The sequence below is a fragment of the Phaenicophaeus curvirostris genome, chromosome 1 (assembly GCF_032191515.1).
Source record: "Phaenicophaeus curvirostris isolate KB17595 chromosome 1, BPBGC_Pcur_1.0, whole genome shotgun sequence".
Lineage (NCBI taxonomy): Eukaryota > Metazoa > Chordata > Aves > Cuculiformes > Cuculidae > Phaenicophaeus > Phaenicophaeus curvirostris.
In genome coordinates, this window is record NC_091392.1 from 69,212,044 (window position 1) to 69,226,327 (window position 14,284).

At 36.4% G+C, this 14,284-nt stretch overlaps 1 protein-coding gene across 1 annotated transcript in view; it reads left to right on the plus strand.

Annotated features, from left to right (window-relative positions):
* PIK3C2G (phosphatidylinositol-4-phosphate 3-kinase catalytic subunit type 2 gamma) overlaps positions 1-14,284 on the plus strand; it is a 205,328-nt gene that overhangs the window by 136,318 nt on the left and 54,726 nt on the right. Inside the window, exon 24 of the mRNA XM_069861952.1 lies at positions 12,216-12,372. Within this exon, the coding sequence (XP_069718053.1) occupies positions 12,216-12,372 (157 nt within the window). The remainder of the gene's footprint in view (positions 1-12,215; positions 12,373-14,284) is intronic.

The following is a 14,284-nucleotide window of genomic DNA, read 5'->3' on the forward strand; positions in this document are numbered from 1 at the left end:
AAGCTGCTATTGCAGAGTAGAGAATGGATAAATGATCCCTAATAATGACAAGATGAGTAATGTGTGTGGGAGAGGGTGTTTCCTCCATGTTCCTAATAATTTCCAGAATTAGTCCCAGCATTAAATTTGGGCTAAATGTTTTCTTTTCTTTTATTTTTTTTTTTTTTAAGCTGGCCTCTGACTATTCTAGACTCTCTCAGTGTATTAGACAGTAATAACAGCCTGGGAGTGTTGATATGAGGGAAGCTGATGAGGCTTCTAAGTACTGCCAAACCAGGCAGTCAAAGGGTTTATTTGCAGTGCTTGGAATTATCATCAATCATTCAAGATATGCTCCCTTAATCCTACCTATTTGCTGTGGAAAGAATAAAGAACAATTCAGTAATAAAAAAGCATACTCATGCACGCTCTGAGTCAAGTGCTGCCATCCTTACTCCAGCAAACCTCCTTTTGGAGCCTAACAAGAATTTCCTGCAGCATTGATTTTGCATGAGCAAAGACATCTAGTTTGAATGACAGGATGAAGAGAATATAGGGGAGGACAGCAAATTTAGACAGAAATCTTATAATAGCAATAGTAAAAATATATGCTCATTTTACTGCTTTACAACTCAGTCATGCTAAAGCTTCTCATGAAATCTAAGAAAATTACCTAAAATATAGTACCTTCTGTAAACAGCAGCCATTTTTTTCATTTTCTCCATGCAGTATATTGCTTTTAAACTATAAAATGAAATAATACATTTTAGGACCTCCATTCAAGGAGTGCACTCATGGTTCTTTAGTAAAACTAGGACTCATACTTAACAGTAGGTGGTGAACATCATGGGACAGTGGTTGTCTTCCTCATACCTACATGCAACTGAGCAGATGCAATATTAATGATTATAGGTCTCATGAGCTGTATGCACCTTCATAAAATTTGTAACACAGGAACAGAGGGATATTTTTCTACAGAACAGAGGTATATATTTCTGCATCTCATAAATTTCAGCCTCTGTCAAAATCTGAAAACCTCAGTGCCGTTTGTATTCCCTCATTCCCACAAGGCAAGTCCTGAAATAAGTTTAGCCTCTGGTTTCTTTAACAGCTCTTTATATTAGATTTTTAGAGTTCCTTGTGCTCCCAACAATATCATGCCCCTAAAATATTCTTGATAAAGCAGCAGCACAGTGCTTTCAAATCTTAAGATTTATTAGTGCTAACCATTAAGGTTTGGTACAGTTGATGCTATACACATACTTGTGAAGTTCTATATGCGACTTTAAAGAACGAACAGTATCTGATACCAGTTTGGTTTTTTTAATGGAATCTATGCAAGTGAACAAAGTCTTATAGAAAATGAGTCCCTATCTGAGCTGTTTAAAAAAGTTGTTCCTGTTAGAATTTAGGAAGATAACTTGCTGGCCACAGCTATCCATTTTCTCTTCTCAGGAAGTGCTTTTTTGCCATTAACATACTCTTAGTCCTCACAAAGCTTCATGAGAACAGGCCCTCTCCAGTATTCTGCATATGGAGAATTTCTTCTGATGTAAATAAAGTGAAAAGCATACATGGCAGCTTTGAGAATTGCACTCTGTCATGCATGGGCTGCACTTCTTTCTATCAAATCCAATGTAAGTCTTCAGAGAACTCTTTGAAGCTGTTATGATTCATGCAGTCATGCTCACTTTTGCATTCATGACTGTATAACACTCCAACAAGGGATTAGTTAACTTTTATAAATCCTGCCCTCATCTTTAAATATTGTCCAATAAATCTGCTCAGTTTTGAGTCCAAGGCACAAACCAGTACCTCAGCTCTTATTGATTTCTTAGGGAAGATGAATCAGGAACTTTCTATCTTTTCCAATTCTGTGTACCTTCGCAGTACAGCAAATATGTTAAATATTACTAATAGCCTGTCTTTAGAAATGTTGGAGAGAGACGTATGTAACCAATAGCATAACTTGGCAGAACTATTCCCAAAGTCCCACAGAGAACTTTTCTACTGAACCATGAGATTTCAGGTTTGGGTTTTTTTCCTTTTAGGTTGTACTGGAGGACACATTTTGTTACTAGTAATAAAATACTCCTTTCATTCTCTAATCTAACTGCCACAACTGACCCTACATTTGCCTAAAGCAGTGAATCCTGCAGATACACTTCAAATTGTATGAGGAAACATTTCACATTTAATTTCATGTAACCATCCTATTCTTTATGTACAGATTATTCTGTGGCACTCATTGTAGACCCACTCTGACTGAAATGAGTGTAATACTGTCTAGGTAATCATATGGGACTAGGTCAATTGTCAAATGGTATGGAAGAAGGTGTCTGGCAGATGGTTGTGCCTGCCATGCTTTCTTTGCTTTTATTTTCTTCATTTCAGATCTGACCAGTTCCTATTGAACATTTTCTCTTTGGTGAATTAAACAATAAGAGATTTATTTAAATCCTGTGCTAACTGAACTAATCCTAACTTCAGCAGTCTTATCCTCTCCACTACCAGTCACTTCCAGCACCAACATCTATATTTTTTCAGTCAATGATGTGTAGTGTGAAACATGATGGCAAGTTATGGAGTGGCCTAGCTCATGGCACACTGTATATTCACCTTTTGTTAACCTAGGTGTCAATTCTGTTTTTTAAATACTCAGTCATCTTGATTACTTGCAACACTCTAGCATTTATTTTCCATGATCTGAATCACAGAGATCTTCTTGTCTCTTTGCCAAACTAATCCCACATCTTGGCATGGTTTTCCCAGAAGTTAAATCTGCTAAGCTGGTTTTCTTCTACAAAGTTAATTACTAGAGGCAGCCCAACTATTCCATTGGGAAATTACAGTTTTTTGAAGGAAGTTTCAAGAATATGGGAAAATTATGTTTCCCACACTTTTTTATCATGTCAAGGTTTCTCTGTAGTTAAAAGCACTTAAGAAAGTCTGAGCATGTAGAAAGGAAGAAGTGTCTCTCTTTATTTTAAAAGTAACACATTTCAGTTTTAGCGTTAATAACCTACTGTCTCACTGGAAGTGTTTCTTTGGAGAAAAAAAATAAATAAAGTGTTCTTTTTTGGATATTTCTTTCTAAAACAGAAAAGATAGGATACCTTATCTCTATATATGTTCCATGTTTTTCCTAAAATAGGAGGCTTTTTTCCTAAAATAGGAAAAAGTGGGGAAGAAGAAAGATAGCATTTTGAGAATTTCCCAATATACTTTTCCTTTTTGGACTATTTTTAGTTTTATTTAGGGTATTCATCAAAGGAAGAGTATAAAATTTGAAAGTAAAAACTTAAAATAAAATTCTTTTTAATTTTCTAAATTTGTGCGTGAAAACTGTTGGACTAACCTGTATTACCTGCTGAATGATTTCCTTAGGGATTTTTGGTGTGCCCATTTATTAATTCGTTTTCTTTAGTTTAAATTTATTTTTCTGACATGATTGGTCTGGATTTATTAGTTTATGTGTGCCATCCTCAAAAAAAATCTGACTGAAATCCTGGAAAGATTTAATTTCATGATTTAAAGCACCTTAGTAGACCCTATGATCTTAATAAGACTATGCAGATGCTTAAAGATAGTCATATATGTAACTCTTTGCATAAAGACTGAGTGATGAAATATGTATGAAGACCTGAATGTGAAACAATGTCACCTCCAAGGTAACAAGGCCTAAAGGAACTTAAATTTATGAGGCAAGAAGTCCAGCACTTCTGAAAGTCAAATGTCACCCATTGCCCCAAATTAAATGCCAAAATCACAAGTTGAGTCTGAGAACATATGAGCAGCACAAGTTGCAGTCATGAGTTTCAGATGTGCTTCTGTTATTTTTGTCTACCTTGAAGAGTAGGTGTTTTTTGTTGCTGTTTTGATGCTTTCTCTGTTTATCAAGCCCAGATAATAGTTTGTCATTTACCATTGGTTATTTATTTTCAGCATAGCCTCTTGCAACTTCAGTATTGCCTCTAGCAACTAAAGCTTTATGGAATCAGAATAAATTATGTTTACTGTCCTCTATGAATCATTAAGTTTTTTGTTTATTCATTTCAAAGTACATTGACAATTAATGGAGATGTTGTTTTTTCCACATGGTATTTGTACAGTTTTGGCTCTATCCAGTTTTGCTCATCCAAGCGTGTTGTTCTTTTGCTGAACTGAGTTTCCTGAAACTTAGTTCTCATGTGGGGCAATTCTCAGTATCCTTCCTGGATTTTCATTCAGTTTAAGCATGGCATAATCTGCTTTCCTATCTTCAGAACCAGCTGCTTTCTTGAAGGAGTTATCATGTATTCTTGTTAACCATTATCTGGGCTAGAGAAATTGTTTGATACCTTCTGAGCCACGAGTGGAATTCTCTCCACTTTGGGAGGTTTACTACAGATGAGTTATTTAAGAGACCCCCTGTCAACTTCCTGCTTCAGAGATTTCTTCCTGCCTTCTCACCTTTCCTCCTTCTTTTTCTATTAGTCACCCCATTTTTTTTTTCCTCAGAATGTGAGTCTAGAGACAGGAAATTTAACAATAAAACAAAAATAAAAGGGGAAAAGACATCATGTTCACTGTTCATTTTGATTATATGATTTTATTTGTTCTCCATTTTGAGTTATAACCGTGTACAGAGAAATAGACTTTCTCTTTTCAACTCCCATTGGAATCATTTTATTGTATCATCTCTTTCTACAAAAGCTTTCTATACATACCTTTTTACATTCAGGGGGAGATTTTCTCATACACAGTCAAGTACACATCAAGCATTTTTAAATTAATCTCTGTTGCTTGGTCTTGGTATCTTTTTTCTGCTTGTTCTGCGCACTACACCGTTGTCCTTCATCCTTAAGTGGAAAGCACACTGATACATTTAAGTTGTGTGGGATTTCATACCCTTCTCTAAGGAGTTTCTATGCAATTCAACTTCTTAATCACTGGTTTATTTCTGTATTTTGCCTGGTGGTACACAAAACTGCTGCAACAATCTACCACTGTGTTTTCCAAATAGCTATCTCATACTGAAAAGACCTGTTTGCTGAATATTTGGTAGGTATGGGATATAAGCACACTTGTTCTATTTATTTTAAGGCAGCTTTTATGTCTGAGTTTTAAAATAATTTTTTTTAGTACTGAAGGTCAGTCAGAACACAAAAAACAGTTGTCCAACAATCTCTGTTCACAAGAGGAATTACTTCAATCTCCTTATGAATAAACACTAAGTGTTTTATCAATAGGTTTAGTATTAGACTCCTGACAAACCTGGAAAATTTGATAGTTTTAGAAAATGGTATAAGGCATCAAGAATGCTGTACCGAGCACTTTCAAGTATAGATGTAGAAGATGAAGTATATAAAGGGTTTAAAACTACCTTAGCATTGTTATGCAGTCTGATTGCTGGTGACTCTAACTGCAGGCTACTTCATACATGTCTATCTGAATACAGGATCCTATCTCAGCTCAAAGGTGCCTGAGCTGAACACAGTAGCGCTTTTTAACCAGTCAATACAATGTGCATATAGTTGCAACAGGACAGTATTTGAAACCATCAAAGGCATGTATGTTCTTAAAGCAAAGTACATCTTCTTCCAGAATATAGAAGCAGCTGACTGTACAAAGTGGTTTAAATTCTGTTACATAAGTGAATAAAGTCTGCGGTCAGACTGCAGGACTAGTGATCACAGCAGGAACTGGGGCAACGCAGCCATAGTGAAAACCATCAAGAGATATGCCTTGGACTAGTTTCTGCTTTCTGATCATGAAGCTATTGCAAATTTTCTTGTTACATGGTAAGATTTCAGATGAGTCTCTGAAGCAATACACACTGCAAATGCTAGGTCTACACTAAGAACTGTAATCGTGTCTAACCTCAGCTGTAAACATTCGCATTAGCTGTGCTGTCACTTTGCATAGTAACCATATGGGACCAGGTGTAATCAAATCTCTACGATTTGCAAACTCACTGACTTCGATTGGCTCACAATGAAAGGGTTATTAATTAAGTGACATTCTCTCGCGTTTGCATAGGCAAAGGGGCACAAATAAATGGCTCACTATGGCTCAGTTTACATGGGGAAACTTGATGTTAACAGAATGATGAATTGGAACCCGCAGCTTAGGTGAGGATCATAGCTTGTTTTCTACCATATCCGTTAAGTATGATTAACTCTTGATGTAACCAATTCAATTACTGACAGAAACAGATAAATCTTTCAGAATAGGGCAGCCTAATGTGTGAAATAGTCCTTTTACTGCAGATCAAAATAGCAGGTACGTCCAACACAGTAATTTTACTAGAAAGCTAATATTACAGGTCTGATAATGAAAAATAATTATAATAGAAAAGTTGAGATACACATAAGAATAACTTAATGAATAAATAAAACCATAGTGATTTAAGAACTGTCTTCAGTCACCTAAGGAATTCAAGAGATTCTAGTTTGATGTTTCGGCTACTATAGACAGACGTTAATATAAAAATAATGTGGGTAAAGCTGTAATCAGAAATGAGATTTTGAGTTAGCAGATAGAAAACATTTATGAAGTGCATATCTCAAACAGCAGCAGAAATGACAGAAAACAGACTTAAAACCATGTTATCTGGTGTAGACTTGACTTCTGGTCATTTGGTTGAAGACTATAGGTAAAAGATTTTAGATGCATGTTTTGAATGTCCAGGCCACATAGTTTACCTGAGCCAAGGATCCTCAGGGCATTCAGGAATCTTTCTGTTAGAGTATTAAGGGAATAAGGTCAATACTTATTTCACACCAGTTTACCCTAGGCTATGTCCATTTGAATCTTGAACCTAACAGGATAACCTCTCCAGGCAGCCTTTTTCAATATTTAATTTTCCTCATAGTGAAGGGTTTTTTTCTTCAGAACCCTAGTGAAGGGTTTGGAGTCAGAACCTCAGCTGTTTCAGTTTTCTCTCTTATTCTAACCTGGATCCATCCATTTCATAAACTCCTATAAATACTAGAAGATTACTCTTTGGTCTCCTGAAAACCTCCTCATGTCATGGGCTAGCAAGCCCAACTTCCTCAGTTTCTTCTCATAGGCAAGTGCTCTAATCTCCAAATATCTTTGTGGCACTCTACTGAACTTACTCCAGTTTAGGAAGTTTAGGGTATAAACTAATAAGTACAAACAAGGGGTATCTAATGGCTGGTTTCCCATGAATTCAGCCCAGGACACTGTTAGACTTCATCACTTCCAGGGCCCACTACCTGGGGAACCTCGTCAAGGACTGAGGATAAGAAGTCAATGAGTACTTCATCCTTGTCTGTGCTCCTGTGTCACTAAATCACCAGTTGGCAGCAGGTCCACATTTTTTTTTTGTTTTACATTTATTAATTACGTACCAGCAGAACTCTTCTTGTGCCTCACGTCCGCCACCGGTTTTAAATCCAGTTTTGCTTTGGCTTTCCTAACGCCATTTCTGCATGTCTAGGCAGTTTCCATATTTCTCCTTTGTAGACAGTCCTTACTTCCACTTCCTATATATGTCCTTTTTTGCATTGAAACTTAGTAATGACTTGCTTCTTTGGGCAAGAGACTCTCCATCTGTCTGTAGCTTGAAATAAAAGCTATTAAAAAAACAATTGAGCATAACTTCCTCAGGATAAATCTGAGGGTTTTTTTTTGGAAAGCTGTTTCAAATTTACTAATTCATTTCTCTCTTCTATTCCTTTTTATAGCATTGTATTTCCTATTTGGCAATTGAAATTTAGACTGTCATTTTATTTAGATGTGGATGGATATACATCAGGTCTAGCTGAACTGACGAATGAAGTCTCAGCAAGAGGTTGTTTACACTTTTCAGGAGCAGACATGTATCTGTGGAACTCTTAGCAAGATTTCTTCACTAAAAGAGATAGGAAACCGACAAGTTGAATATGAGTTGATGATAGAATATTGAATTGGAAAGCATGAAATGTGAAGTAATCTTTGCTTCACGTGACACTGATGAAACTTCAGCTGAAATATTTTCAACATTTTACTTTTAGAAATATGTGGGTAAGGAGTCCAGAGAAATTACAGAGTCCAGAGAAAAGCAATTAAAATTATCAGATATCTTAAAAATGGGACTTATGAGAAAAGGTTAAAACAATCGTCTACAGAAGATTGAGGAAAGACATAATTTCTTTTTCCCAATACATTAGAGGCTATTGTAAACAAGACAGGATCTTCATGTTCCCTTAGGAAAGAACAAGATTAATAGGATGAAAGCACAGCAAGGTTAGATTAGACATAAAGGGAAAAAAGAAAATCTCTGTGTAGGGAGATACTGGAACAGAAATTTGATAGAGAGGTTGGAGAAGAGCTCTGTCACTAAAATTTTTTGAGAACAAGCTAAATAAACGTCTCAGAAACATGTTTATGGTTGGTCTTGTCCTGGTAAGCAGAAAGGTGGAGCATCTCCTGTGGTCCCCTTTATAGTTATATTTTTCTATAGCTCTTTATGTTCTTGCTTGAGATTATTTTTATTGTGCAGTACTTCACTGTTTCATTCTTCAATAACTGAAAAGAATAGACTTGCTATTTTTTTTCTGTATCTACAAATATATATGATGACTATGATTAGATATTTTCATTTGGCTTAGAGAAATACAGAAATACCACTCATGTTCATTTATTTGGCATGACTGTGTTCTTCAGTAAGCTTTTAACTTTTGCTGCAGAGCAAAAGACATCAGCATTCAAACACTCCCTAAAAGCTTTTCCTATTTTACTGGATACATCTGAATTCCATGTAGTCATACTAAATCATGTCAGTCACTCTTGACTCAGCTGAAATTATTTCAAAGCAGTCAAGGAATATATGGAGGCGTATGCTGCTGAACAGCTGATTTTTAAATTTCAAACTGTTCTGTGTGGTTTCTCACACACTGTCTCCTATGTCCATATGACAACTTGGACTACAACTGTTTTGGTCTCACTGTATTACTGTATATGACTTGAACATTTCCATAACTACACTATTAGGAAGTTTAGATGGGATCAGAGTAAAAGGCATTTGTTGTTGATTATCACATATGCTTTTTCTACTTAATATAAAAGGAAGACAATATCTCATTCTTAAATGTTCTGCACCATGAGATTCGTAGTAGGAAAAAGTAAGACTATTGTTGACCTTACAAGCTTTGTTAATCAGTTTACATCTAGTGTTTTGTAACAAATCCTGATGATCTTACTGATCTTTGAGGAATGCAGCATATTTCTAGCTTACAGTGAAGTCCCCAGAAAATGTTCTCATCACCCCAGACCAAGTTTGTTTTCACATGATGATCTCTTCATTCGCTTGAGGTTTCCTTTCTTTTCTCCCTTTCATGACATATCATCCAAACATTCTTAATCTTCAGAGGAACAGCAAAACACATTCCCATGAGAATCTTAAATCTCAAAAAGCTGTATACAAGAGAAAAAAAGAACAAAACCTCAAAAAACTAGCCTCGCTTCTCACTGAATAACTTGAGTAAACTCTTTTGTCATGATTTTGGAAGTCTTATTGGCTGTATATCTTTGGGCTATTTCAAGGTATGCTGGTTCCCTCAATTAGGCTTTTTTTTCCCTTAAAAAAGATAGTACCCAGTGTTATAGAGGAGAGGTCATTTAAGAATGCCTCAACTCTGTAATTCTTTATCACACCGTAAAGAAAAAAAAAAGGCTTTTGGTGTTCTACACAAATATGGTAAAAGCTTTAAATACTATATCATACCAGTTTTGTTAAACTGATGCCAGTCATTTCATTAATTTGATGGAGGCGGCAAGTTGTAATAGATACAGATGTTAGGCCAAGGGGCCAAGGAGCTCTTGTCCAATTGGCTGTAACACAGTCATTGGTCTTTGAACATCCTATGGATCTTAAGTATTATAGTGCTTAGCTGTGATCTTCAGAATATGTTTTGGGGTAAGAAGCATTTCATGTTTATATCTTTTGGATAACTTCATGTGAGCAAGATGCGTAATATATTTATGTCCAAATGAGTGATGTCTTTCATAGTCATTATTAACAGGCCTTTGGTTACATTGCATACCTTCTGGATAAATGCCATAATATAACATAATCTTAGCAATGTGCCACCAAAAAGGCTGTTATTTAGAGAAGTACTAGCTTAAATACGGAAATACAGGCCGTGCATGGGGGTGAGGTTCATTTGCATGTGTGTGTATGTGTGATAAATTAGAAGGCTCTTGCAATATTAGGGCATGCATTGCTTTATTATGTAGGCTATAACAGCCTCTGTGGTCTGCTGATGTAAATTTTTCCATGTGTGATGGACAGGGACTTAACTTGGCTGTCAGTAATTTTGCTGGAGTAATTTTCAGACTATCCACTCCTATGTTTTTATATTCCAAAGGAGTCTATGAAAGCAGCAAGGAACATTTTGCATCTATGCACAGATTTTCATCCCTGTCAGTTCATCCCTTTTTAACATTATTGTGGGGAAAGGCTGTGTTCTTCCTTCTAGTGGGTCTTGTCTCCTATATTAAGTTGGGTTTATGTGTTTATTTAATTCCAAGTGCAAACTGTTCCCTTCGTGAGCACCTGTCTTACATAGAGACATGTAGGAATGGAACTTCAGCATCTGACTGATTGCAAGGCGTTACTTTGTAGGAGAAGCTCTGATATCACAAGATCTTGAGCAAAACCAAGGAAAGCAAATTTCTGCATTGTATTGTAAAGGTTAACAAGAAAGGACAGGACTACCACATTAGAAGACAGTCTTAAATGATACTGAGAAATTTAAGAACCTTGTAAAACTGCTTAAAATCATCTTACAAGTAAAGTTAATCTAGATACAATATAAATATTAAAATATCAGTCATGTTCAAATGCATCCTTTAGTAACAACAGTAAGAGAATTGACTAGTGTTGCAGTCATTGCATTATGTGGAAGTTGGCCCACAGCCCAACACAACAAAGTTAAATACCATATTTCTTCCAGTAAAGTAATTTCTGATTGCAGTATCTGTTTTCAACTGAATGAGCTTAATGTGGGAGACTTGGACTAGCTCAGAAAGGGCTATTTTTCATAGTTTAATTGTACCTCTTGATGCCATTGAAATTGGAAATCAAATATGAATTTTGAATGTAATACATCATATAGGACCTTTACAGCAGTAGTTTTGACTTGGAATTTTTTAGCCCAAAAATGTAAAAGTCAGCAATAGACACAAACTTGACTTACTTTCTATAATAATAAAGGTAAGCATTTTTATAGGAAAATGAAGAAAACTCCTAGGAATACTCCTCTGTCTCCTTTATGAATAAATCAGCAGCTCGAGTTTGTTCAGACTCAGCCCTTGTTTGACATTTTAGCAAGAAACAGAGATCCTCAAATTTATTTCTGCATGGAAGCTTCTCAAGAATAATTAGATTACTCAAGTTCACTTTGAGTTAAGGGTTAAAATGCCGTTCATATTTCTTTGGAATATAGCCCTTTAATCTACTTGCATGCCTCTGTATACACAGTTGTGATGAATAAATCACTGCAGTAGCTTTGTCTGTGTGAGGATGCAGCGTATCAGGCCTTTCCAAAATTACCAAATGATAGGATTGCTAGCAGAAGCCTGGCTAATGTGTTTTCTTCTGCAATAGCATGCCGTAGCCACAAACTGTGCTAGTGATAAGAAAAAAAAGGCAAGACATGGTGTCAAATTCTGCACCTCATTTAATCTAGAATGAATACAGACTAACTGTATGGAAAACAAGACAATGTATTTAGGTTTATATGTTGTAACTTCGGTCAGAAACATCCCTTTGTAATGATGTATTTTTATTGTTGTCGGGTTGTCGATTTGTAGGGTTTGTCTTGAATTCACTTCTTGCCTACAAGGGAGTTGGTATTTATATCCTATCCTCACTGGGAAAAACTTCTAAATATTTCAATACCAGGAGAGAACTTGTTTCCAGATTCACTTTCAGGCTGGACTCAAGAATTTAAAGCAATGAGAGTTTCAAAACAAAAGCAATGAAGACCCAGAGTAAAACAAATAAGCTGTGAACTTGTTCAGTTGTCAGTTTTCTCACCAGGAAGCTTTTGCTGTCTCTGCCCCAATTAGTCAGTGACACCAGATAGAGCAATACAGATGTTAACATTGAGGAAGGGGAAAATAAAATAACAAGGAAGGTACTACTGGAAAAACAAAGATGACTAATGAGTTACAAATATTAACTGCCTTGTATGATTTGCTATTTTTGGTGAAATTTCTTATGTAATTATTTTCTTTTCAAGGGACCGAGCTCCCTTCATCTTCACATCAGAGATGGAGTATTTTATCACCGAAGGTGGAAAAAACCCACAGCGTTTTCAAGAGTTTGTGGAGCTTTGTTGTCGAGCTTATAATATAGTCAGGAAACACAGCCAGTTACTCTTGAACCTGCTGGAGATGGTAAGAAGTTTGAGGATGAAACCAAAAATCAGTTTCCTCTGGTGGCCTCTTTCCTTTTACCTCTTCTCTTCTGCCTGTGATTTGAAGATGTACCAGCTGCTCTGCTGGAAATGTTAGTGCTCATGCTTCTTGTGCAAAGAAACTCATTTCAGTACTAATTTCTAAGAAAAGAAAAGCTAAGATGCTTGGGGTTTTTGATTGGTTTGTTTGGTTTTGTTTGGTTTTTTAATGCATTGCTTTTTATAAAATAGCAAAATAGAAAATGCAAAGGAAGCTGGGTAGAAGTTTCACAGTCAGGAATTTCAGCTGTTTTTCTAGGTCTTCAAGCAGTCATTTGCCAATCTCATTCTTCATGGTTGCAGAAAGATAAAGTAAACCAAATATTTCACAGAGTGGGTGATGTGACAAGTGCCTAGCAGCACTGCAGCTAAGAATTACACCATTAGAGTGGGTTTTTCGCCCTTTTCCACACTCCTGTCTTAGACTGGCAAACAGGGAAGAGAGAGTACTATCTATGTTAACACAGGTTTGAAAATCCTTTTGCATAGAATTTTAAGACCTGCAGGAGTTTTCATGCCTTAAGTATTCCTACTGATCCATGAGCTGTTACAGTTTCCATAGCTGCTTTATGCCTCTGGTTACTTGTGTGTGAAAGGATAATGATTTTCACAGGTAGACTGAGAATATTAAATTAACTAATATTTGCTAAGTTGCTTGACTAATATAGTAATCTAGAACTTCTGTCCAGGTCCACATGCAAAACCTGAATGACTGGTCTGTGCATGAAAAAAATCTACACAACCTTATGAACAGAACCCCTGCTGAGGTTTGGGTACAGCTGAGAAGTTGCTCTGTAAACGCTGCTCTTTTGCATCCAATTTCTGCAATGGAGAGAGAAGAAATGGCAAGAGTTTGCTCATCTTGTTTCTGTCTTGTCCATGGATTCTTATGCAGTGCTACAGTGGGTGATTTCCCAGTATGGAGCAGGAAGGATTGCCCCAGATCTCTTAACCCTACTTCTAAGTACTCATAAAGATGCAGCAAAACTTCATTCCTGTCATGAAGCATAATTTTGCCCAAGTATATTGTTACTATATTGGCTGAAAGCAGTGCAGAGTGCAATTGTAAAAGATACTGACTCAAGTTAGAGCCTCTGGAAAACTCAGAAGCACCCATGCTTCCTCATCCACAGTGATAATCTGTGCATTTCTGAACAGGTTGCCTAAAAACACATGCTGTAAATATAGCTACAACTTCTGCCTACCTCCTCGTCCCTAGTGCAGCCCCTTTTTCTGCAATCAGCAGAGATAATGATGCTAGATTACTCTGGGATAATAGAGACAGAGCGTTAGGAAAATGTTCCCAGCAGGAGCTCTGAAATAACTAGGTATTCTGCCTGGATTTAGCTCAGGTTTGTCTATATTCAGGACATGCTGCATCTTCTTTTGTTTCTGCTGATCTTTTCAGAGAGGTAATAGTGCTGAGCTGAAAGTCAGCATACAAATATGTTTTAATATTTGTCAGTGGGCTGCAGATCAGTCAATTGTGTTGCATTTCATAACTGAAAAATAGCTGGGAGCATCCTTGCACCCTATCGATGATCACTTCATATCAAAAGGGAATTAAACAAGACAAGTCTGTGAACCCCTTGTTTTTCCAGTGTGTTTGGAAGAGTGAATCTGGTTCTGGACTTGAAGTGGGGCATTGTTCAAAAACTGTAAGTACCAAAATGGTACATGGGTCATTTCTAGAAACCTAAATAAACTATGGAAAATTCCACTTGAATTCATTTCCTTGCAAAATATCAGATGTTATCATGAAGGAACAAGATAAACTAACTACTGCTTATTTGTATCAAAAACAGTCTAAGATTTCTCTCAATATCTGGAAATCTGCATCATTAATCTTTCCT